At 40.0% G+C, this 27,278-nt stretch overlaps 1 protein-coding gene across 1 annotated transcript; it reads left to right on the top strand.

Moving 5' to 3' along the window:
• Positions 1 to 5,121: 5,121 nt before the first annotated feature.
• Positions 5,122 to 11,486, top strand: LOC139562925 (photoreceptor cilium actin regulator-like). Its single transcript, XM_071381105.1, has 2 exons — positions 5,122 to 8,450; positions 11,293 to 11,486. The coding sequence occupies exons 1-2, from the start codon at positions 5,122 to 5,124 to the stop codon at positions 11,411 to 11,413; spliced, it is 3,450 nt and encodes a 1,149-aa protein (XP_071237206.1). The 3' UTR covers positions 11,414 to 11,486.
• The last annotated feature ends 15,792 nt before the right edge of the window (positions 11,487 to 27,278 follow it).

Here is a 27,278-nt window from a genome sequence, read left to right as displayed (position 1 = left end):
GGTGCCGCTTGCTTGGTGGAGCCCCTTGCTTAGTGGTGTTGCAAACTCTTGGGCCTTTCAGAACAGATGTATATATACTGAGATCATGTGACAGATCATGTGACACTTAGATTGCACACAAGTGGACTTTATTTAACTAATTATGTGACTTCTGAAGGTAATTGGTTGCACCATATCTTATTTAGGGGCATCATATGAAAGGGGGTGAATACATATGTACGCACCACTTTTCAGTTTTGCATTTCTTTTGCATTTTTTGTAACTTGTTATTTTTTGCATTTCACTTCACCAATTTGGACTATTTTGTGTACGTCCATTACATTAAATCCAAATAAAAATCCATTTAAATTACAAGCTGCAATGCAACTAAATAGCAAAAACGCCAAGGGGGATGAATACTTTTGCAAGGCGCTGTACGTGAAATCCTTTACCTTGTCTTTCAACTGTTGTTCCATATTCTCTGCGATGTCCTCAACAAGCCGTGTCACTGTTTGTTTCGACATGGAAACATTTTCAAACAGCTCTTCTTGTCAGGGCAATTCACCCTCAACGAATGGCTTGCTATGTTTAGCAATTTTGTGAGACAGTGCATAGCTAGCTCTCACAATTTAGTCGTTTGCTGAATGTAGATTTGTGAAAAGTCCTTGCTGCTTTTGCAACTGAGAAAGCAACTCTCAATGCAGTTTCCCTCTGCTCAGAAGACATGTTCATATGCGTCGTCTGGAAGTGTCAGGACAAGTTGTAGTCTTTCAAGACAGCGATGCTCTCTTTGCACACTAAGCACACAGCTTTCCCTGATACCTCAATAAAAAAATATTTCGATGTCCACTCTTGCTTTAAAACTTCATAGGGATAGGGGGCAGCATTTTGACTTTGAACAAATTGCGTGCCCAAACGAAATTTCCTCCTACTCTGTCCCAGAAGGTAATACATGCATATTATTATATTATAACACTCTGAAGTTTCTAAAACTGTTTGAATTATTTCTGTAAGTATAACAGAACTCATTTGGCAGACAAAAACCTGAGAAGAGGTCAAAACAGGAAATGAGAAGTCGATTTTCAAAACAGTGTCAAATGAGACCCATTGTAGATATGGCTGAACAAACACTGCCTAGGGCTTCCAGTAGATGTCGTCGTCTTTAGATTTTAGTCTTGTTATTCTACTATAAGGGAGGGGCTCAGAAGAGCTGTTCTAGTGAGTGGTCGTCAGATTTTTCAGTCAGGATTTGCGCGCGAGGGAGAGAGAGAGCTCTCGTTCCAATGCTCTTTCTACAGACAATGAAATTCTCCGGTTGGATCCTTATTGATGATTAACCTTTTCTCAATACAGGGGGTGCTGTTTCCACTTTGGAAAATATCGTCTCCAAATTAAACTGCCTCATACTCAATTCTTGCTCGTACAATATGCATATTATTATTACTATTGGATAGAAGACAATCTCTAGTTTCTAAAACCGTTTGAATTATGTCTGTGGGTGAACCAGAACTCTTTCTACAGCGAAAATCATGACAGGACATGCGAAGGTCAGAAAAATAGTCTCTGTTCTCAGATCAGTTTAAAGCTCTGTGTGTGCCCTATGGATCGAAATGAACTGCACCCGCCTTCCCCTGGATGTTAGTAACCAATGAGAAGTGGAATGGAGTCTCTACGTATTTCTCAGAGTTTATAAAACGCCATGGAGTGACATGTACGTTCTTTTGGACGCTCGTCAAGACGCATGAGAGGACATCAGAATGGCATGCTCAAAAGCTCTCGTTATCGGGCTAAGATATATCCGTCTGTGATTTAATTCGATATAGGTGTTAGAAACATCATAACGAAGTTATTTTAAACCGATTTATATCAGTTTATGCGAGTATATTGCTATTTTCTGAATTTTCGTAGTATTGCGCTTTGAGGATTTGGACATGTGTGTGCCACGTAGCTATTGTTAGCTGCTAGTTCCGAAGTTGAAGAGGACGTTTTACAACAAAGCAACGATTCTTTTGGACAAAGGACACCTTGCCCAAGATACTGATGGAAGCTCGTCCAAAAGTAAGAGCTATTTATGATTTTATTCCGTATTTATGTGGAAAAATGTAAACGCATTTGTCGGCCATTGTTGCGGCACTAGTCTGGCTGTAACGCACACTGTATGTCTAGTAACGTTAATTTAAAAAATCTAACTCAGCGGTTGCATTATTAATAACTAATGCATCTTTCATTAGCTGTCCAACCTGTATTTTTTTAGTCAATCTAATCGATAAATAATCGTAAACTTAGGTGCCTTTCCAAGATGGCGCCGGCCAGAATGCATGCCATGTTTTGACAGATTACATTGCATAACCACGATTTGTGATGCTAAATATGCACATTTTCGAACAAACTCTATATGCATTGTGTAATATGATGTTACAGGACTGTCATCTGAAGAATTCTGAGAAGGTTAGTGAAAGAATTAATATATTTTGGTGGTGATAACGTTATCGCTCTGTTTGCCTTGAATCAATGCTGGGGTGATGTTAGCTCATGTGGTATGCTAATATAACGATATATTGTGTTTTCGCTGTAAAACACTTAGAAAATCTGAAATATTGTCTGGATTCACAAGATCTGTGTCTTTCAATTGCTGTACGCTGTGTATTTTTAAGAAATGTTTTATGATGAGTAATTAGGTAATACACGTTGCTCTCTGTAGTTATTCTAGTCGCTTTGGTGAGTTTTGTGATAGTGGCTGCAATGGTAAACTATGATTTATACCTGAAAAATGCACATTTTTCTAAAAAAACATATGCTATACCATAAATATGTTATCAGACTGTCATCTTATGAAGTTGTTTCTTGGTTAGTGGCTATATATATCTTTATTTAGTCGAATTAGTGATAGCTACTGATGGAGTAAAAAACTGGTGGAGTAAAAAAAGTGGTGTCTTTTGCTAACGTGGTTAGCTAATAGATTTACATATTGTGTCTTCCCTGTAAAACATTTTAAAAATCAGAAATGATGGCTGGATTCACAAGAAGTGTATCTTTCATCTGGTGTCTTGGACTTGTTATTTAATGATATTTAGATGCTAGTATTTACTTGTGACGCTATGCTAGGCTATGCTAGTCAGCTTTTTTACTGTGGGGGGTGCTCCCGGATCCGGGTTTGGGAGGAATTAGAGGTTAACAACAAGCTAAGCTGTGTTTTGGTATATTTCACTTGTGATTGCATGATTATAAATTGTTTAGGAAAGTGAACCCGTATTCAGTATCCGTAGATCAGAGAAGTAAAAAACATTCTAAAGATTGATTCAATACATCGTTTGACATGTTTCTACTGACTGTTATGGAAGTTTTGGACATTTCGTCAGCTTTTAGTGAACGCGTTTCCTGACGTTGGATTTGTTTACCAAACACGCTAACAAAAATAGCTATTTGGACATAAATGATGGACATTACCGAACAAAACAAAAATTTCTTGTGGAAGTGGGAGTCCTGGGAGTGCATTCAGACGAAGATCAGCAAAGGTAAGTGATTTATAATGCTTTTTATGAGTTTAGTTGACTGCACAATTTGGCGGGTAACTGTATGGCTTGCTTTTGTGGCTGAACGCTGTTTTCAGATTATTGAATATTGTGTTTTGCCGTAAAGCTTTTTAAAATATGACACAGCGGTTGCATTAAGAACAAGTGTATCTTTAATTTTATGTAAAACATTTATCTTTCATCAAAGTTTATGATGAGTATTTATGTTATTTGACGTGGCTCTCTGCAATTTCTCCGGATATTTTAGAGGCATTTCTGAACATGGCGCCAATGTAACCTGAGGTTTTTGGATATAAATATTAACTTTATCGAACAAAACATATATGTATTGAATGGCCTGTGAGTGTCATCTGATGAAGATCATCAAAGGTTAGTGATTCATTTTATCTCTATTTCTGCTTTTTGTGACTCCTGTCTTTGGCTGGAAAAATTACTGTGTTTGTCTGTGATTTTGCGGTGACCTAACATAATCGTTTGTGGTGCTTTCGCTGAAAAGCCTATTTGAAATCGGACACTTTGGTGGGATTAACAACAAGATTACCTTTAGAATGGTATAAAATACATGTGTGTTTGAGGAATTTTAATTATGAGACTTCTGTTGTTTGAATTTGGTGCCCTGCACTTTCACTGGCTGTTGTCATATTGATCCCGTTAACGGGATTGCAGCCATAAGAAGTTTTAACTTGAGTGTCAGTATCACTGTGATAATACTTGGCAGTGGGGAAAGATTCAACTTGATGAGTCTAGTATGAAGCAATATTTCCTGGTTATTATCCTTGTGATGAGTAGCCTGATTTTACAAACATACCCATACAGTATACATTGATTGCGTGTATACTGTGGAATGCATAATGATGTGCATGATCAAAGTCTTTGAGTTTGAGTTCAATTGAAAACCCCACAATTTATTCACTTGTAATAGTTGAAATACCAATAAGAATGTAGGAGTTGATTTTGAGCATTCAGTCCATGTTACTTGGTAGTGTATATACAATATCCTTTGGCAGTCCATTGAGTTTGACTGGGACACTAAACAGAGAGATGTTGTTGTGTGTTCTATTAAAAGCCACCTGAAAGCAGCCGTGATTACCTTAATGAGCTTAAGGTCTTAGAAGTGTGTGAGATTTTCTTTGCTTTAACCTGCCATATGTGCATACTGTGGAGTTCACTAAAAGCCTATCTAATCCTTTCAGCTGCTCGTCCTCTACAAGGTACAGAGGGCTGTTATTCCATAGGACAAGCTGTGAGATGTTGACGTTATGCAAAGGCAATCAACAGAAAAACATGAAAACAGGTATGCGGATATGTCATTGTAGCCTATCTACGATAGGCGAGAAAATGGGACACTTGAAATGGATTTGTCCATTGGATTTGTGGATTTGTCGCTGTTTTGTGATGGTTGATGTATTTTTTGTAAGGATAAAGAACCTAACAGACTCAATGACTCTGTCGGGGATTGGAGCTATTTGAAAATGACAGCTGCAGCTTGTAGCTAAGGGTCTTGGCTATTATTTTCTTTCATTTGTGGAGGTTTCTTTCCTTTCGCCTTTGTGGGAGTTTCGTCAAGATCTTGTTCACTAAGGATATAAACGTCAATTGAGCAGTTGCAATGGGATGCTCCCCATCTAAAGGTAACAATTGTGTGGCTCATGGCACCTTTAGGAGGGGCAGGACACTACTACCAGGGGGCAAAGAGAGCACAGGGGGGTCCCAGTCTGATTGTGGAGGGAGTGGAGCCTCCTCTGGAACAGGAGACACTGATGGAGAGACTTGGGAGAGGAGAGATGGGGAAAGGAGACTGGCTGGGCAGACCCAATCTGTTCAGAAGGAAGCACCTTCAACCCCACAGAAAAAGAGACCCTTCCTGACTGAGTTGGTTCAAGAGGGGGTCATTCTGGATAAAAAAGTGGGGACTCAAGAGACAGATAAGACAGGGCAACATGGAAAAGAGAAACAAGGAGACAAGCAAGATATGGCTGACAAAAAGGGTGGACGAAAGCCAAAGAAAAATGGTAAAGGAGTCAAGTCAGCTAAAAAGAAAGAGAAGGAGAAAAAAGCTCCCCTTGTGGAGCAGAAAGTTGACTTTCCGGAACCTTTAGTGAAAGCCCACCAGGCTGCTTATGCCTTTTTAAACCCTAGTATCAGCAAATATGAGATTCTACTGGGGCTACTGGACCAAGCAACCCAGACCCAGGTGTCTGTGCAGCCAATGGTGTCCTTCATGGCTATGCGCTACGAGGAAATCAACCGAGGGCTGGAGGAAATGGCAGATGAGGGTGAAAGGCTTCTGAACGACAATGGGGAGTATCTCGCCTGGCCAAGCCCAATGAAAAACCTATCCAGTTCTCCCCCTCTCAAATCTGGTTCCATGAATGCTGAGCCTCCACCAGATCTCTTGCAGCAGCTACTTCAGTATACCACTCAAAGGATGCGAAATGTGGGCCAGTCTGTGGGTGGCATTGGGGACTCTGCCTTGGAGGAGGCAGCTGAGTATTTTACCTCTGTCTCTGAGCTGCTGGAGGATAAATTAAAAGCCAAGCATGCCGCAGAGACAAGACTGATGCAGTTGCTGACTCGTATTGAGGCTGCCTCACTTCATGAGCCCGGACCAGAGGACTCTGCATTGTTCAGTGAGGACAGTGGAATTGGGGCTGAAAGCGAGTCCCTAGCTGGGTCTGAAAGACGACTCCATTGTGAAAGCTGTGAGTCCACTGGGTCCAACCGAACCACTCCTTACAGTCCTTTTGGCATTAATGCTAGCCCAGTCCAGCAAGGGGCACCAAGGCAAAAGTTTATTAAGAAAGTGAGCCACAGCAACTCCCTAAACTCCATAGACTCAGTATGCACCATAATGGATAAAGGATCTGCCTCCTTAGACGATGGTGAGGAGCAGGATGATGATGATGAGGGGGAAGAAGAGGGACAGGGTGGCAGGAAGCGATCTAACGCCTCCTTATCTGATCTTAACCAACAACCTTGTCGCCTGGTACACAAGCGCATAGAAAACCCTCAAAATGTGGAAATGACCCTGAAAATGAAAGATGCCATAAGTGGTCGGATTCGATTTGTTCCCTCACAACGTGACAGTGCCAAAACTAAACCAACAGACAGCCCCAAGACCAGGTGCCAGTGGACAGAGGGGGGATCACCAAAAAGGCCCCAACGAGCAGCCTCTGTACGAAGGGAATTTAAAAAGACCCCTGTTCCTAAAGAGCACCGTTCACAGTCTGCAGAATCCGTTCGCAGCAAAGGTGAAGATCCAACACTGATTGAACTAGAGAGGACACAGAAGGATCTTAGTCAGAGGCTAGAGAGGATAAGCAAAGGCAGGACGGAGGAGAATACCAAGGCAGGTCTCACTAAACAGAACCCGGGAGATTCTGCGACGTCCCCAGCCTCCAATCGTCTATGCCCCACCCTGCAGAAGAACAACAACACTCTTCCAATCCAGGACAATGCAGGGCTTATGAAGCATGACTCCGGGGAACACAGGGCAAGCAAGGACATTGAGGAGGAAAAGATAAAGAAAGACACGAAAAACACCAAGGGGCCACTGAAAGCCACCCCACCTCCTAGCCCCCCATTGTCACATCATCCATGCTCAGGACTGTACCGGGGAAGGAATTATGTCAAAAGGCTGATTGACACCTTCAGCCAGGGGGTGGAAGAGCCCAAACAAGAGGCATCCAAAGTGTTGGGGCCTCTCAAAGGGGTTCGAAAGTGTGGTGTTCACGTTATGCCTGGAGTAGGTGACATTGAAGCCATAATGAGCAGTGGGGTCAGCAGTTGTAGGACATATGATTTGGACCTAGAAAGTCTGCCACCCCCTCCTCTTGAGGTCTTGATGGACAATTCCTTTGAAGGTGCACAGAGCCTCACAGTTAGCGACGTAGATGATGGGATTGCAAGTAGAGGTCGATCCCCTGTTCCCAAGAGGGCTACGGCATCTCAGAAGATGCATGCCTCCATGCGTTCTGTGTCAGTACTACCCAGCAGAGGCATCCTGCCCCAGGGGTCTAGCAGCATGTTTCTTGCCCGGACTGTAAGGCGGGATATCTCTGCTAGTTCCAGCATTAGCCACGATGAGCATCAGCTGGAGGTAGACCCTGAGACAGAGGAGGTGGCCACTCTCTACAAGCAAGCTAGAAAGATTATCCACTTGCGGCACTCCTCAGTGTCTCCTATTGAGAAAGGTCAGGCTGTGCCCAGAAGAACCTCTCCCAATCGAGCAGCATCGGGAGGGAGACAGGGAGATGACAGTCCCTTTGAGAAAGTGCCTCCCACTTCAACCATCAGTAGCCAACCACCTGCCACCCCGCCTGTATCTAGAATCCGAATGCTGCCTTCCACGCCTTCAACCCCAAGTGGCTTGCATCGAAGATTACCCAGTCCCACCACCTTCAGAAAGCAGCCTACGCCCCAAACCACGAACAGTCCTCCGGCCATTCGCAAACTTCCCACCCGACCACCGCTTCAGAGAAGACTTCCAAGCCCGCCTGCCTCAAGAAAATTATTGACCCCAAACTCCAGCTCTTCTGACTCCACACATTCTTTTAAGGCACCCTCACCACCAACGTCCCCAAGGGTTCAAAGATGGAAACGGGAGAACAGCAGCAAGGACTCCAGCCCAGGGGCTTCAGCTATCTCTCAGTTGATCAGTAACGCTCGCTCAGTTTTCTGCCCGGCCTCGTCCTCACTGTTTGAGGCCCAGCCTTGCCCCGTTCCCTGCCCCCCCCAGGCTTGGGCCTCCATCAGTGGTAGTGTCATCCCGCGTTCTTGGGGAAATCGTGGTAAGCTGCCTATGTCTGTGCGAGGAACCAAGCCTTTCATCCGACGCAGCCACTCGGACAGGAGGCCCAGTCTTAGCCTGCCATCCAGGGCACCCATTGTCTCATTTGCAGAGACTTGTGGGAGTGAGCCAGCCATCAGCATACAAGGGTGAGTGTCAATTTTTCCCTCCGTTTAAATCTCCCTTTCAAAACGCAAGATAATGCTAATTAATTATCTTGCAAATGAAATACTTTCCCATGATTAGGGATGTTGCAATGTGTATTTTTTTTACAGGGGAAAGCCTCTTGTCACTGTCTTTGTAGTCAACACTGTAGCACAGTATAGGATCACTAAGAAGGAAACGATATGAGCCAAGATAATTTATTGTTTTCATAATGTGGTTATCATCCTCTAAACAATAATTTGCTTATATTTGTCCTGTTACAAACAAGTGTGTAATGGAAATGTGTTTCTAGCATAACTGAAATATCACATTTACATAAGTATTCAGACTCTTTACTCAGTACTTTGTTGAAGCACCTTTGACAGCGATTACAGCCTCGAGTCTTCTTGGGTATGACACTACAATCTTGGCACACCTGTATTTGGGGAGGTTTTCCTCTCTACAGATCCTCTCAAGCTCTGTCAGGTTGGATGAGGAGTGTTGATGAACAGCTATTTTCAGGTCTCTTCAAAGATGTTCGATCAGGTTCAAGTCCGGGCTCTGGCTGGGCCACTCAAGGACATTCAGAGACTTGTCCCAAAGCCACTCCTGCATTGTTTTGGCTGTGTGCTTAGGGTCATTGTCCTGTTGGAAGGTGAACCTTCACCCCGGTCTGAGGTCCTGAGCACTCTGTAGCAGGTTTTCATCAATCATCTCTCTGTACTTTGATCTGTTCATCTTTTCATCGATCCTGACTAGTCTCTCAGTCCCTGCCACTGAAAAACATCCCCACAGCATGATGCTGCCACCACCATGCTTCGCCGTAGGGATGGTGCCAGGTTTCCTCCAGACGTGACGGTGTCATTCAGGCCAAAAGGTTCAATCTTGGTTTCATCAGATCAAAGAATCGTGTTTCCCATAGTCTGAGAGTCCTTTAGTTTCCTTTTGGCAAACTCCAAGAGGGTTGTCATGTGCCTTTTACTGAGATGTGGCTTCCGTCTGAACACTCTACCATAAAGGCCTGATTGGTGAAGTGCTGCAGAGATGGTTGTCCTTTTTGGAAGTTTCTCTCATCTCCACAGAGGAACTCTGGAACTCTGTCAGAGTAACCATGGCCCTTCTCCCCTGATTGCTCAGTTTGGCTCGGCAGCCAGCTCTAGGAGGAGACTTGGTGGTTCTAAACTTCTTCCATTTCAGAATGACGGAGGCGACTGTGTTCTTGGGGACCTTCAATGCTGCAGTCATTTTTTGGTACCCTTCCCCAGATCTAAGCCTCGACACAATACTATCTAGGAGTTCTACGGACAATTCCACCGACGTCATGTCTGGGTTTTTGCTCTGACATGCACTTTCAACTTTCACTTTTATTTTTAATAAATGTGCAAACATTTCTAAAACCTGTTTACGCTTTGTCATTATGTGGTATTGTGTGTAGATTGCTGAGATTATTTACTTTATCATCCATTTTAGAATAAGGCTGTAGCGTAACAAAATGTGATAAAGGTCAAGGTGACTGAATACTTTCCAAAGGCACGGTAAATGCTTGACCTCTGAAGTTAAAGTCGTACTCCAGTCTCCTTTTCACTTCATTTAACACCTGATTTAATTAACAAAAGGCAATGTAGGGCTAGGAGGTGAGGTGGCTTTCCATTATCCCAATGTAGAGCTAGGAGGTAGGGTGGCTTTCAATGGCCACTTGTCTTTGTTATTTAACTGTGTAAAAAAAGTACCATCTACAGTATGTCAAATGTATGTCAAGTGTAACAAAAATCCTGTAAAAACAAAAATTTAAAAAACAAGTTAACTTTGTCCCTGAATGGGCAAAAAAAAGGCAGATGACAACACTAATTCTCATCAGACCATGTCCCTGACTGCCCTACTCTTTGAAGTTTGCAGTTGTCCAAAAAAATAGATTTGCTCAAAACATGTTTTTTTTTACCCTTTAGTGTGTGTACTTTACTGTATACTTGGGATATCAATTTTCAACAGGAAAAATTCAAAAATCACTGAAGGTTGTCTTTAATAATTGTGGGCATGTCAAAGAAGTTAAAATATTTCCACTTCAGATTTTAACCTTAGAGGAAGTATTTAATCATTGCAATGGTATTTCAAAGTGCAGCCATGACTCTTTTTGTGAATTCAGTCTGATTCAGAAAATAATAGAGGGCTAATTTAATGGATTAACACACTATGAGCACATCATTATTTCATTTTCTTGACTCCTACTGGTTTCGTTGAGCTATGAGAAGAAATAATGCTTGAAGATTATACATAACCATTATTGTCACTTGAGTTCAATAACCAATATGGGCGTCAAAATTACAAGACAGTCGAAAAATACTTCAGGTCACGTAAATCCTCAACTATTGGAATATCAAAACATTATAAAAATAACCCCCAAGTGCAGTGTTTTCTGTAAGGCTTGAAGTTGTAAAAAAATGGTTGCTTGAAAGATAAAGAGAGGGTGAGAGGGCAGGGTGAAATAAGGTCAAGGAGAGGAGAGACGGGAGCTTTGTATTAAAAATGGAAGAGCCGTAAGCAGATCACAGCAGATACAAAACTGATGCTAAATATAAAATTGCATTACAAAATAAATCAAGTACCCTGACCGTGCCATTTTTAATTACAATGTAATTTACTGTATTTTTGTGTTTTTTATTCTGATTTTGCCACTGGGAAATCATCTATTTGTCTCCATGTAGACTATAGTGGGCAAAACTAGCTAATCACTTATGCATTACCTCTCTATGACTCACAGTAGCTTCTTTGAGCCGGTGCTAACTAGTTGCTGAAACACCTGTCCCATTTCTCTAATCCTCAAACCACTTCTTCGCTTTACTTCCGTAGGCTGGAGGACGAGCCAAGCAGAGATGACGAGTCGTGGGACAGCAAATCAGATTACAGAGGGAATGCCCACTCTGCTTCGCACCCGGACCTGTGCATCGTGGGTCAGGGCCTTACATTGTGAATAAGGGGGCTGGTTGGTAGAACACCAAGTCGGATTACGGATAAAACACAGGATTTAAGATTTTATTTACACTGGGAAGAGAGGAAGTGCTAATTCAAGAAAGCTTCTTTACCGGGTGGTACCACTACCTCCTCCTCCCTTTTATTTCCTTCAGAGACATTTTTTCGATTACGTTATTTTCTTTTCGATGAGGTTTGTTTGTGTGTTTGTGTGTGCATACGTGTGTTTGTACGTGTATGTGCGTGCAAAATAAAAATACAATTCTTATAAACACAAATGCACACAAACACTTTTATGTTTACCAATTTGCTCCACATACAGTACACTTGATAAATATTGTGATAAAACAATCATAATGTACAGTACCTTCCAGACATACTGAAAGATAAATGTTTTGCCTTTGATACAGATTTTAAAAAACATGGAATAAGACAATTTTATTTGCACTTAGGGATGGTGTGCATAATTTACATAGATTTGGTTGTTATTAACTATAAAGTGTGATTATCAAACGAAATTACAATGAAGGAAAAAAGGAATATGAAATGTGTAATCATAGCCAGCTATTTGAGATTTCTTTATTTTCGGTTGGGGAAATGTTTTATAAACTCTCTTTTTGAGATATATTTACATTAACAAATGTTGATCTCCATGTTTCCTATTTCGGTTTGTCAATTTATTTCTGTTGTTTTTTACCTTCATGTTTCCCAATACAAATGTGCATACATGCACAACATTGACTTTGAACTCAAATCAATACTATAGGCTGGAATTCAAACCCATACTGTAATGCATTTCATTTTCACAGAAAAAAATCTACTTGTTATTGCTTTTCCCAGAACATTTCAGTCACATTTACATATTCAGAAAACAATTGTGTGGCATATATCTTACTTAGCTATCGTTCAAATTTGAATTGAGACAATTATTTTTCATCCTAAAAAAAGCCCAATAAAATTAAGCAGAAGCGGTGGATCTGTATATGAAACCATCCTGTCCTGTCCCCCTGGAAACCTTTTCCCCAGAGCTGAAGATCCTAATCACGTTTTGTGCATGTGTTTCTATACCTCTACTTTACACACACATTTTTGTGGTCATCCTCCCTTAACATTTCTCACTGTTAATCATGAATGATAATTCTTCAAGTTTTACAGTTGACAAGCCCATGCAGCATCTGCATGCCAACCATTTGATCTCAATCAGTTTTATGGGAATATGCATTCATACAGAACAAAAATAAAAACGCAACATGTAAAGTTTTGGTACCATGTTTCATGAGCTGAAATAAAAGATGCCAGAAATGTTCCATATACACAAAAAGCTTATTTCTCTCAGATTTTGTGCACACGTCACCCGTTGAGCATGTTTGGGATGCTCTGGATTGAAGTGTACGTCAGCGTGTTCCATTTCCCTCCAATATCCAGCAATTTAACACAGCCATTGAGGAGGAGTGTCTGATCAACAACCTGATCCACTCTATGCGAAGGAGATGTGTCGCGCTGCATGAGGAAAATGCTTCTATGCTACTAGCTACTAACTGGTTCTGATCCACGCCCCTACCTTTTTTTTAGGTATCTGTGGCCAGCAGATGCATATCTGTATTCCCAGTCAAATCAAATCAAATGTTATTGGTCACATACACATGGTTAGCAGATGTTATTGCGAGTGTAGCGAAATGCTTGTGCTTCTAGTTCCAACAGTGCAGCAATATGTAACAAGTCATCTATCAATTCCACAACAACTACCTAATACAAACAAATCTAAGTAAAGGGATGGAATAAGAATATGTACATATAAATATATGGATGAGCAATGACCGTCTGGCATAGGCAAGATGCAATAGATGGTATAAAATAAAATACAGTATATAACCTGTTATGGCTGCAGCCCGACACCGGTACACCTATGACAACATCCAGCTCAAGTGCAGGGCGCGAAATTCAAAATCTATTTTTTTTAAATATTTAACTTTCACACATTAACAAGTCCAATACAGCATTTGAAAGATAAACATCTTGTGAATCCAGCCAACATGTCCGATTTTTTTAATGTTTTACAGAGAAAACACCACATATATTTATGTTAGCTCACCACCAAATAAAAAAGAGGACAGACATTTTTCACAGCACAAGTAGGATGCAAGTAGCATGCACAAGCCAACCTAACTAACCTAGAACCAACCTAAATAACCTAGAAAAAACTACCTCAGATGACAGTCCTATAACATGTTACACAATAAATCTATGTTTTGTTCAAATAATTTGCATATTTTAGCTATAAATCAGTTTTACATTACTGCTACCATCATAGCTACAGTCAGAAATCGCACGGGAGTAGCCAGAGAAAAAATACAGACACCAACGTCAACTACTAATTACACATCATAAAACATTTCAGAAAAATATATGGTGGATAGCTAATGAAAGACAAAGATCTTGTGAATACAGCCAATATTTCCGATTTTTGAAGTGTTTTACAGCGAAAACACAATATATCGTTATATTAGCTTACTACAATAGCTAGCACACAGCAGCATTGATTCTAGTCAAACGGTAGCGATAGCACAGTTCGACAGATATATGAAAAAGCATCCCAAATTGGGTCCTTATCTTTGTTGATATTCCATCAGAATGTTCTCCAAGGGGTCCTTTGTTCAGAACCGTCTTTATTTGGATCCAGAACGAACGATTTCCCTCTTGAATTAGCAAGCACACTGGCCGTGCGGCGCTAACCTATCCTTCTTGACAAAATTCTTGCGTCGCATCACGTCTAAAGTCCAGAATAAATTTCAATAATATAATTAAACTATATTGAAAAAACATACTTTAGGATGATATTGTGACATGTATCAAATAAAATCGAAGCCAGAGATCATATTCACCTTTAACGAGGGTTTTCCAGGAGCCGAGTCCAGGTCCAACTTCGCGCCCAGGAAAAAAAATAAAGTGTGCACATCTCACTCCAAGAGGTTGTGTTCAATCCCAGGACGAGATAATCAAGTCATTTCTGCTCTCACTTCCGCATGACACCCAGGGGAAGGGGTATGACGTGTTTCTACAGTCCTAAGTGACATGCCCTTTTATAGAAAAGCTCTTGAAGAGAGACATCGATTTTGGAAATCTCACTTCCGGATAGGAAATGGGCTGTAAAAAGAGTTCTGTTCCACTTAGAGAAATAATTCAAACGGTTTTAGAAACTAGAGACTGTTTTCTATCCAATAGTAATAATAATATGCATATTGTACGAGCAAGAATTGAGTAAGAGGCCGTTTGAAAATGGGCACCTTTTTCCAGTTTTTCAATACGCCCCCTGCAGCCATAACAAGATAAGTACATATGGGATGAGAAATGCAAGTTAAGTAAACATTATTAAAGTGGCATTAATAACTTGACTTGTGATCCATTGTTAGAGTGGCCAATGTTTTCAAGCCTGTATATAGGTTTGTGATACCTGTTTAACAGTCTGATGGCCTTAAGATAGAAGCTATTTTTCGGTCTCTAGATCCCAGCTTTGATGCACTTGTACTGACCTCGCCTTCTGGATGGTAGCGGGGTGAACAGGCAGTGACTCGGATGGTTGTTGTCCTTGATGATCTTTTTGGCCTTCCTGTGACATCTGGTGCTGTAGGTGTCCTGGAGGGGAGGTAGTTTTCCGTCGCCTGGATAGAGGTGGCAGCTTCGCTTCTAGTCCTTAGGAAACTGTGCAGTATTTTGTTATTTTATATATTATTTCTTACTTGGTTAGCCCAGAAAACCTTAAGTGTTATTACATACAGCCCAGAAGAACAATTGGATATCAGAGAGACATCAACTTACCAGAACAACCAGCACTATGACCAGGAATACGACTTTCCCAAAGCGGATCCATTGTGTGCACCTCCCAGGGCATTAGAACTGATTCCAGAGGCCGACCCAAAACAATGCCGCTAATATCCAGTCCCTAATTAACTTCTTTAAGATAGGGGGCAGCATTTTCACTTTCGGGTGAATTGCGTGCCCATAGTGAACTGCCTCCTACTCTGTCCCAGATGCTAATATATGCATATTATTATTACTATTGGATATAAAACACTCTGAAGTTTCTAAAACTGTTTGAATGATGTCTGTGAGTATAACAGAACTCTTATGGCAGGCAAAAACCTGAGAAAAAATCCAAACAGGAAGTGAGAATTCTGAGACTGGTCAATTTTCAACTCATCGCCGATTCAATTCCCTGTAAGATATGGATCTGTTTGTACTTCCTACGCCTTCCACTAGATGTCAACAGTCTGTAGAACGTATAATGAGGCCTCTAGTGTGATGTGGGGTCGGATGGGAGGTGTTTCAGTCATTGGTCTGGCAGAATGCCAGTTCCTGGTCATGCGCTTTCCTCATGATATCGCCTTGCGTTCCATAACTTCTACAGACATGAAGGAATGTAGAAGTTGGAACGTTATTGGATATATATGATAACAACATCCTGAAGATTGATTCTCTACTTAGTTTGACCAGTTTATTCGAGCTGTAATATAACTTTTTGAAGTTTTCGTCCAAGTTTGCCTGCATCTGCGGGAGCGTTTGGACATGTGCACTAAACATGCTAGCAAAAGTAGCTACTTAGACATAAGTAATGGACATTATCGAACAAAACAACGATTTATTGTGGAACTAGGATTCCTGGGAGTGCATTCTGATGAAGATGATCAAAGGTAAGGGAATATTTATGATGTAATTTTGTATTTCTGTTGGCTCCAACATGGCGGAGAATTTTTTCTTTTATCTGAGCGCCGTCTCAGATTATTGCATGGTGTGCTTTTTCCGTAAAGTTTATTTGAAATCTGTCACAGCGATTGTATTAAGAACAAGTGTATCTTTAATTCTATGTAAAACATGTATCTTTCATCTAACCCTAACCCATTTCTGAACATGGCGCCAATGTAAACTAAGATTTTTGGATATAAGTATGCACATTACCGAACAAAGAACACATGTATTGTGTAACATGCTGTCCTATGAGTGTCATCTGATGAAGATCGTCAAAGGTTAGTGATTAATTTTATCTCTATTTCTGTTTTTGTGACTCCTAACTTTGGCTGGGAAAATGGCTGTGTGTTTTTTGAACTTGGTGGTGATCTAACATAATCATATGTTGTGTTTTCGCTGTAAAACATTTTTTAAATCGGACACGATGGGTAGATTAACTTCTTGTCAATAGGGGTGCGCTGTTTTCACTTTGGAAAAAATCGTGCCCAAATGAAATGGCCTCGTATTCTTTTCTAGATCATACAATATGCATATTATTATTACTATTGGATAGAAAACACTCAGAAGTTTCTAAAACTGTTTGAATTATGTCTGTGAGTAAAACAGAACTCATTTTGCAGCAAACTTCCATGCAGGAAGTGAAAGATCTGAAAACGAGGCTCTGTTTCAGGGCCTGCCTATTCAATTGCCTTATATTTATCGATATGCATGCACTTCATACGCCTTCCACTAGATGTCAACAGGCAGTGGAAGGTGGAATGGGGTGTCTAGCTTGATCTGAGGCCGAACAAGAGCTTTTGGAGTGGCAGGTCAGGATTTTTCTTTGTCTACCAAGGCGGGCCGCGGAGCTCGACATTGGCTTCTGAAAAGCGTTAAGTGTACACGGCGAATATCTCCGGCTCTGATTTTATTTAATACATGTGATAATAACATCATAAAGTAGGTTTTTTCAACCGAGTTTTATCAGTTTATTCAACGTTTATTGGGACTTTTGGAATTTTCCGTTCTTTGCGCCAAGAGTTGATGGGCATGTTCGCACCACATGGCTAGCTAAGGTTGCTAATTCGACAGAAGAAATGGACATTCTACAACCAAACAACGTTTTATTCTGGACCAAGGACTCCTTGTACAACATTCTGATGGAAGCTCAACAAAAGTAAGAAAACATTTATGATGTTATTTCGTATTTCTGTGTAAAATGTTGAGTCCTATTCTCCGCCGTTTTGGTGAGTGTTGTCTCGCAATAACGCAAGCTGTATGTTATGGTAAAGTTATTTTTAAAAATCTAACACAGCGGTTGCATTAACTTCTTGAGGGCAGGGGGCAGCATTTTCACTTTCAGAAAAATAGCATGCCAAAATTCAACTGCTTGCTACTCATCCCCAGAAAATACGATATGGATATTATTAGTAGATTTGGATAGAAAACACTCTGCAGTTTCTAAAACTGTTTGAATCATGTCTGTGAGAATAACAGAACTTATGTAGCAGGCAAAACCTTGAGGACAAACCATTCAGAATTTGTATTTTTTTGATGTCACTGTCTTTTCAATTATATTTCTTAGAGACACGAGATTTCTAATGGACTTGCTTGCAGTTCCTACCGCTTCCACTGGATGTCACCAGTCCTTGGAAATCGGTTGAGGTTATTCCTTTGTGTAGTGAAGAAGTAGGGCTATCGTAAATGAGGGTCACATGAAGTAAATGTTTTGAGAGAGTCACGTTACGAAAAAAGTTGCGTCAGTTTTTTTTTCTTTTTGTATTGAACACAGATCATCCCGTCTTCAAAATTGATCGATTATTAACGTTTAAAAATACCTAACGTTGTATTACAAAACAAGTTTGAAATGTTTTGGTAAAGTTTACATGTAACTTTTGATATATTTTGTAGTGACTTGGCGAAAGTTGGAAGCTGTGTTTTTCTGGATGAAACGGTCCAAATAAATTGACATTTTGGATAGATATTGACGGAATTAATCGAACAAAAGGACCATTTGTGATGTTTATGGGACATATTGGAGTGCCAACAAAAGATTTCGGTCAAAGGTAAGACATGATTTATATTTTATTTCTGTGTTTTGTGTCGTGCTTGCAGTGTTGAATTATGCTACTATCTTTGTTTACTGTTGTGCTATCATCAGATAATAGCATCTTATGATTTCGCCGAAAAGCCTTTTTGAAATCTGACATGTTGGCTGGATTCACAACGAGTGTAACTTTAATTTGGTATCTTACATGTGTGATTTAATGAAAGTTAGTTTTTTATATCATGTTATTTGAATATGGCGCGCTGTTTTTTCCCTGGCTATTGGCCGGTGGGACGTTTGCGTCCCACCTGACCCAGAGAAGTTAAGAACCAGTGTATCTTTCATTTGCCATACAACAAGTATTTTTATGTAAAGTTTATGATGAGTTCTTTGGTCAGATTAGGTGAGTGTCCAAAATATCTCTGGAGAGTCTGGTGAATCGATGCTACGTATTCACAATGTATAATCAGGATTTGTAGCTCTAAATATGCACATTTTCGAAGAAAACATAATTGTATTGTATAACATGATGTTATAAGACTGTCATCTGATGAATTTGTTCAAGGTTAGTGATTCATTTTATATCTTTTGCTGGTTTTTGCGAAAGCTACCTTTTGCGGTGAATAAATGCGTTTGTGTGTTTGGCTATTGTGGTAAGCTAATATAATTCTATATTGTATTTTCGCTGTAAAACACTTAAAAAATCGGAAATATTGGCTGGATTCACAAGATGTTTATCTTTCATTTGCTGTACACCATGTATTTTTCATAAATGTTTTATGATGAGTATTTAGGTATTTCACGTTGCTCTCTGTAATTATTCTGGGTGCTTTGGAGATATTTTTGATGGTAGCTGCAATGTAAAACAATGATTTATACCTCAAATATGCACATTTTCGAACAAAACATAAATGTATTGTATGACATGTTATAAGACTGTCATCTGATTAAGTTGTTTCTTGGTTAGTGACTAATTTCACTCCTCAGGTTGTTTTTAACAAACATAATCGATAATATTTCAACCGGACCGTAACCTATTCTATAAGAGAGAAAAAGCAAATGGAGAGCTCCTTTCTCGAGCGCAGGAACTATTCAAAGGACACCTGACTACTTTTAAAAAATCTCGCTCATTTTTCAAAATAAAAGCCTGAAACTATGTCTAAAACCTGGTCACAGCCTGAGGAAGCCATTGGAAAAGGAATCTGGTTGATACCCCTTTAAATGGGAGAAAGACAGGCCAGGAAACACAGATTAATTTTTTTAAATATTACTTCCGGGTTAGATTTTCTCAGGTTTTCACCTGCAGAATCAGTTTTGTTATCTTCTTTGGGATAGGGGGCGCTATTTTCACTTTGGGAAAAAATCGTGCCCAATTTAAACGGCCTCGTACTCTATTCTAGATCGTACAATATGCATATTATTATTACTATTGGATAGAAAACACTCTCAAGTTTCTAAAACCGTTTGAATTATATCTGTGAGTAAAACAGAACTCATTTTGCAGCAAACTTCCTGTAAGGAAGTGAAAAATCTGAAATCGAGGCTCTGTTCCAGGGCCTTCCTATTCATTTGCTTGAAATCTATGGATATACATGCACTTCATACGCCTTCCACTAGATGTCAACAGGCAGTGGGAGGTGGAATGGGGTGTCTAGCTTGATCTGAGGTCGAACAAGAGCTCTTGGAATGACGTGACCCCAAATTTCCTTTGTCTACCAAGGTGCGGGAAGGACTTCAGCATTGGCTTCTGAAAAGCGTTCGGTATAGACGGCTAATATATCCGGCTTTGATTTTATTTGATACATGTGATAATATCATCGTAAAGTATGTTTTTTCAATATAGTTTTATCAGATTATTGAACGTTTATTTGGCATTTTCCGTTCTCTGCGTTTGGTGAAGATGGACAACTTCGCGCCACTTGGCTAGCTTTGGTTGCTAATTCGACAGGAGAAGAGGACATTCTAAAACCAAACAACGATTTATTCTGGACAAAGGACTCCTTGTACAACATTCTGATGGAAGCTCAACAAAAGTAGGAACCATTTATGATGTTATTTCGTATTTCTGTGGAAAATGTTTAGTACTATTTTCCGCCCTCATTGCAGGCGCTGTCTCGCTATAACGTAAGCTGTATGTCGTACTAAAGTTATTTTTAGAATTCTAACACGGCGATTGCATTAAGAACTAGTGTATCTTTCATTTGCTGTACAACATGTATTTTTTAGTAAAGTTTATGATGAGTTCTTTGATTAGATTAGGTGAGTGTCAGAAATATATCCGGATAATTTTGTGCAGTTTGGCTACGTATTCACATTGTAAAACCACGATTTGTACCGCTAAATATGCACATTTCCGAACAAAACATATATGTATTGTGTAATATGATGTTACAGGACTGTCATCTGATGAAGTTTGTCAAGGTTAGTGAATAATTTTATATCTTTTGCTGTTTTTTTGCGAATCGCTACCTTTGCGGTGAATGAATGCGGTTGTGTGGTTGGCTATTGTGGTACGCTAATATAATGCTATATTGTGTTTTCGGTGTAAAACACTTAAAAAATCAGAAATATTGGCTGGATTCACAAGATGTTTATCTTTCATTTGCTGTACACCATGTATTTTTCATAAATGTTTTATGATGAGTATTTAGGTATTTCACGTTGCTCTCTGTAATTATTCTGGGTGCTTTGGAGATATTTTTGATGGTAGCTGCAATGTAAAACAATGATTTATACCTCAAATATGCACATTTTCGAACAAAACATAAATGTATTGTATGACATGTTATAAGACTGTCATCTGATTAAGTTGTTTCTTGGTTAGTGACTAATTTTATCTCTATTTGGTCGGTTTTGTGATAGCTACCTATGCGGTAGAAACATGGTGAAAATATGCGGTTGAGTCTTTGGCTATTGTGTTTAGCTAATAGAAATACATATTGTGTTTTCGCTGTAAAACATTTTAAAAATCGGAAATGATGGCTGGATTCACAAGCTGTTTATCTTTCATTTGCTGTATTGGACTTGTGATTTCATGAAAATTATATTATATGATATCCCTGTCCCGTTAGGCTAGGCTATGCTAGTCAGCTTTTTTGATGAGGAGGATCCCGGATCCGGGAGAGAGAAATGGTAGAGGTTAACTTCTCTGTGCTACGAATCCCGTTAGCGGGATCACTTTCCTAAACAACCGCTAGAATTGCAGGGCACCAAATTCAAAAACATTACTAAAAATATTTATAATCATGCAATCACAAGTGAAATATACCAAAACACAGCTTAGCTTGTTGTTAATCCACCTATCATGTCAGATTTTGAAAATATGCTTTACAGAGAAAGAAATCCAAGCTTTTGTGAGTCTATCAATCAATGCTACAACAGCTAGCCCCAAATTAGCATGGTCACACAATTCAGAAAAGCAATAAAATGAATCGCTTACCTTTGATAATCTTCGGATGTTTGCACTCACGAGACTCCCAGTTACACAATAAATGTTATTTTTGTTCGATAAATATTACTTTTATAACAAAAAAACGCCATTTGGGTTGCGCATTATGTTCAGAAAACTACAGCCTCGTTCTTGTCCTGAAAGGAAGAACGTATAAGATTAAAAAATATTACAAAAAATATTTATAATCATGCAATCACAAGTGAAATATACCAAAACACAGCTTAGCTTGTTGTTAATGCATCTATCGTGTCAGATTTTGAAAATATGCTTTGCAACGAAAGCGATCTAAGCTTTTGTGAGTGTATCGTAGCTGGGGATTTTAACAAGGCTAATCTGAAAAAGAAACTCCCTAAATTCTATCAGCATATCGATTGTGCTACCAGGGCTGGTAAAACCTTGGATCATTGTTATACTAACTTCCGCGACGCTTATAAGGCCCTCCCCCGCCCTCCTTTCGGAAAATCTGACCACGACTCCATTTTGTTGCTTCCAGCCTACAAACAGAAACTAAAACAGCAAGCTCCCGCGCTCAGGTCTGTTCAACGCTGGTCCGACCAATCTGATTCCACGCTTCAAGACTGCTTCGATCACGTGGATTGGGATATGTTCCGCATTGCGTCCAACAACAACATTGACGAATACGCTGATTCGGTGAGCGAGTTCATTAGAAAGTGCATTGACGATGTCGTACCCATAGCAACCACACTGCACACTGCCCTAACCCATCTGGACAAGAGGAATACCTATGTGAGAATGCTGTTCATCGACTACAGCTCAGCATTTAACACCATAGTACCCTCCAAACTTGTCATCAAGCTCGAGACCCTGGGTCTCGACCCCGCCCTGTGTAACTGGGTCCTGGACTTCCTGACGGGCCGCCCCCAGGTGGTGAGGGTAGGTAACAACATCTCCACCCCGCTGATCCTCAACACTGGGGCCCCACAAGGGTGCGTTTTGAGCCCTCTCCTGTACTCCCTGTTCACCCACGACTGCGTGGCCATGCACGCCTCCAACTCAATCATCAAGTTTGCGGACGACACTACAGTGGTAGGCTTGATTACCAACAACGACGAGAAGGCCTACAGGGAAGAGGTGAGGGCCCTCGGAGTGTGGTGTCAGGAAAATAACCTCACACTCAACGTCAACAAAACAAAGGAGATGATTGTGAACTTCAGGAAACAGCAGAGGGAGCACCCCCTATCCACATCGATGGGACAGTAGTGGAGAAGGTGGAAAGTTTTAAGTTCCTCGGTGTACACATCACGGACAAACTGAATTGGTCCACCCACACAGACAGCGTTGTGAAGAAGGCGCAGCAGCGCCTCTTCAACCTCAGGAGGCTGAAGAAATTCGGCTTGTCACCAAAAGCACTCACAAACTTCTACAGATGCACAATCGAGAGCATCCTGTCGGGCTTTATCACTGCCTGGTACGGCAATTGCTCCACCCACAACCGTAAGGCTCTCCAGAGGGTAGTGAGATCTGCACAACGCATCACCGGGGGCAAACTACCTGCCCTCCATGACACCTACACCACCCGATGTCACAGGAATGCCATAAAGATCAACAAGGACAACAACCACCCGAGCCACTGCCTGTTCACCCCGCTATCATACAGAAGGCGAGGTCAGTACAGGTGCATCAAAGCAGGGACCGAGAGACTGAAAAACAGCTTCTATCTCAAGTCCATCAGACTGTTAACTTCTTTGGGCTGCAAGCCCGATGCCGGGCACAATATCACAACAGCCACTTCAAGTGCAGGGCGCGAAATTCAAAACATATTTTTTTGAAATATTTAACTTTCACACATTAACAAGTCCAATACAGCAAATGAAAGATAAACATCTTGTGAATCCAGTCAACATGTCCGATTTTTTAAATGTTTTACAGCGAAAACACCACGTATATTTATGTTAGCTCACCACCAAATACAAAAAAAGGACAGACATTTTTCACAGCACAGGTAGCATGCACAAAACCAACCTAACTAACCAAGAACCAACCAAACTAACCAAGAAACAACTTCATCAGATGACAGTCTTATAACATGTTATACAATAAATCTATGTTTTGTTCGAAAAATTTGCATATTTGAGGTATAAATCAGTTTTACATTGCAGCTACCATCACAGCTACCGTCAGAAATAGCACCGAAGCAGCCAGAGTAATTATAGAGACCAACGTGGAATACCTAAATACTCATCATAAAACATTTCTGAAAAATACATGGTGTACAGCAAATGAAAGACAAGCATCTTGTGAATCCAGCCAATATTTCCGATTTCTTAAGTGTTTTACAGCGAAAACACAATATAGCATTATATTAGCTTACCACAATAGCCAGAAACACAAGCCATTTACCAGCAGCAAAAGTTAGCGATCGTAACAAACCAGCAAAAGATATATAATTTTTGACTAACCTTGATAAGCTTCATCAGATGACAGTCCTATAACATCAGGTTATACATACACTTATGTTTTGTTCGAAAATGTGCATATTTAGAGCTGAAATCAGTGGTTATGCATTGTGCTAACGTAGCATCTTTTTCCCAGAATGTACGGATATTTTTATGACACTCAACTATTCTGACCAAATAACTATTCATAAACGTTACTAAAAAATACATGTTGTATAGGAAATGATAGATACACTAGTTCTTAATGCAATCGCCGTGTTAGAATTCTAAAAATAACTTCATTACGACATCCAGCTTAGTTATAGCGAGAGAGTGCCCAAAATCTGGGCGCAAACTACTAGTACACATGTTCGACAGATATATGAAATAGCATCATAAAATGGGTCCTACTTTTGATGATCTTCCATCAGAATGTTGTACAAGGGGTCCTTTGTCGGGAACAATCGTTGTTTGGTTTTAGAATGTCCTCTTCTCCAGTCAATTAGCACGGAAAGCTAGCAAAGTGGCGCGAAGCTCTCCTTCGTGAACAAACGCAGACAAAGCAACACGCCTAACGTCCTGAAAAAATTTCAATAATCTAATAAAACTATATTGAAAAAACATACTTTACGATGATATTGTCACATTTATCAAATAAAATCAAAGCCGGAGATATTAGTCGTCTATAACGACAGCTTTACAGAAGGCAATACCAGGTCCCTTCTCGCGTGTTCCAGAAAACAGGAAATTGGGGTCACGTCATGCCAAGAGCTTTTATTCGACCTCAGATGATGTTATAAACTCCATTTCTTCTCTCACTGCCTGTTGACATCTAGTGGATCTAGTGGCATGTATACTAATACATATCAAGCACATTTATAGGCAGGCCCTAGAACAGAGCATCGATTTCAGATTTTCCACTTCCTGTCAGGAAGTTTCCTGCAAAATGAGTTCTGTTTTACTCACAGATATAATTCAAACGGTTTTAGAAACTAGAGAGTGTTTTCTATCCAATAGTAATAATAATATGCATATTGTACGAGCAAGAATTGAGTACGAGGCCGTTTGAAATGGGCACCTTTTATCCAGGCTACTCAATACTGCCCCTGCAGCCCAAAGATGTTAAACAGCCACCACTAACATTTAGTGGCCGCTGCCAACATACTGACTCAACTCCAGCCACTTTAATAATGGGAATTAATGGAAATTATGTAAAAATGTATCACTAGCCACTTTAAACAATGCCACTTAATATAATGTTTACATACCCTACATTACTCATCTCATATATATATGTATATACTGTACTGTATATCATCCACTGCATCTTGCCATAATACATGTATCACTAGCCACTTTAAACTATGCCACTTTATGTTTACATACCCTACATTACTCATCTCATATGTACACTATACCATCTACTGCATCTTGCCTATGCCGTTCTGTACCATCACTCATTCATATATCTTTATGTACATATTCTTTATCCCTTTACACTTGTGTGTATAAGGTAGTAGTTGTGGAATTGTTAGGTTAGATTACTTGTTGGTTATTACTGCATTGTCGGAACTAGAAGCACAAGCATTTCGCTACACTCGCATTAATATCTGCTAACCATGTGTATGTGACAAATAAAATTTGATTTGATTTGAGTTGTATCGATCAATGCTAGAACAGTTAGCCTTATATTAGCTTGGTTAGCTTGGTCACGGAAGTCAGAAAAGCAATAAAATGAATCGCTTACCTTTGATAATCTTTGGATGTTTGCACTCACGAGACTCCCAGTTCCACAACAAATGTTATTTTTGTTCGATAAATATTACTTTTATAACAAAAAAACGCCATTTGGGTTGCGCGTTATGTTCAGAAAACCAAAGCGTCGTTCCGTTCGACGAACATTCCAAAAAGTATCCGTAATGGTCGTAGAAACATGTCAAATGTTTTTATAATCACTCCTCAGGTTGTTTTTAACAAACATAATCGATAATATTTCAACCGGACCGTAACCTATTCAATAAGAGAGAAAAAGCAAATGGAGAGCTCCTTTCTCGAGCGCAGGAACTATTCAAAGGACACCTGACTACTTTTGAAAAATCTCGCTCATTTTTCAAAATAAAAGCCTGAAACTATGTCTAAAACCTGGTCACAGCCTGAGGAAGCCATTGGAAAAGGAATCTGGTTGATACCCCTTTAAATGGGAGAAAGACAGGCCAGGAAACACAGATTAATTTTTTAAAATATTACTTCCGGGTTAGATTTTCTCAGGTTTTCACCTGCAGAATCAGTTTTGTTATCTTCTTTGGGATAGGGGGCGCTATTTTCACTTTGGGAAAAAATCGTGCCCAATTTAAACGGCCTCGTACTCTATTCTAGATCGTACAATATGCATATTATTATTACTATTGGATAGAAAACACTCTCAAGTTTCTAAAACCGTTTGAATTATATCTGTGAGTAAAACAGAACTCATTTTGCAGCAAACTTCCTGTAAGGAAGTGAAAAATCTGAAATCGAGGCTCTGTTCCAGGGCCTTCCTATTCATTTGCTTGAAATCTATGGATATACATGCACTTCATACGCCTTCCACTAGATGTCAACAGGCAGTGGGAGGTGGAATGGGGTGTCTAGCTTGATCTGAGGTCGAACAAGAGCTCTTGGAATGACGTGACCCCAAATTTCCTTTGTCTACCAAGGTGCGGGAAGGACTTCAGCATTGGCTTCTGAAAAGCGTTCGGTATAGACGGCTAATATATCCGGCTTTGATTTTATTTGATACATGTGATAATATCATCGTAAAGTATGTTTTTTCAATATAGTTTTATCAGATTATTGAACGTTTATTTGGCATTTTCCGTTCTCTGCGTTTGGTGAAGATGGACAACTTCGCGCCACTTGGCTAGCTTTGGTTGCTAATTCGACAGGAGAAGAGGACATTCTAAAACCAAACAACGATTTATTCTGGACAAAGTACTCCTTGTACAACATTCTGATGGAAGCTCAACAAAAGTAGGAACCATTTATGATGTTATTTCGTATTTCTGTGGAAAATGTTTAGTACTATTTTCCGCCCTCATTGCAGGCGCTGTCTCGCTATAACGTAAGCTGTATGTCGTACTAAAGTTATTTTTAGAATTCTAACACGGCGATTGCATTAAGAACTAGTGTATCTTTCATTTGCTGTACAACATGTATTTTTTAGTAAAGTTTATGATGAGTTCTTTGATTAGATTAGGTGAGTGTCAGAAAT

The sequence above is a fragment of the Salvelinus alpinus genome, chromosome 33, assembly GCF_045679555.1.
Source record: "Salvelinus alpinus chromosome 33, SLU_Salpinus.1, whole genome shotgun sequence".
Taxonomy (NCBI): domain Eukaryota; kingdom Metazoa; phylum Chordata; class Actinopteri; order Salmoniformes; family Salmonidae; genus Salvelinus; species Salvelinus alpinus.
Note: the sequence above shows the minus strand (reverse complement) of the source record. Positions and strands in the feature narration are given on the sequence as shown.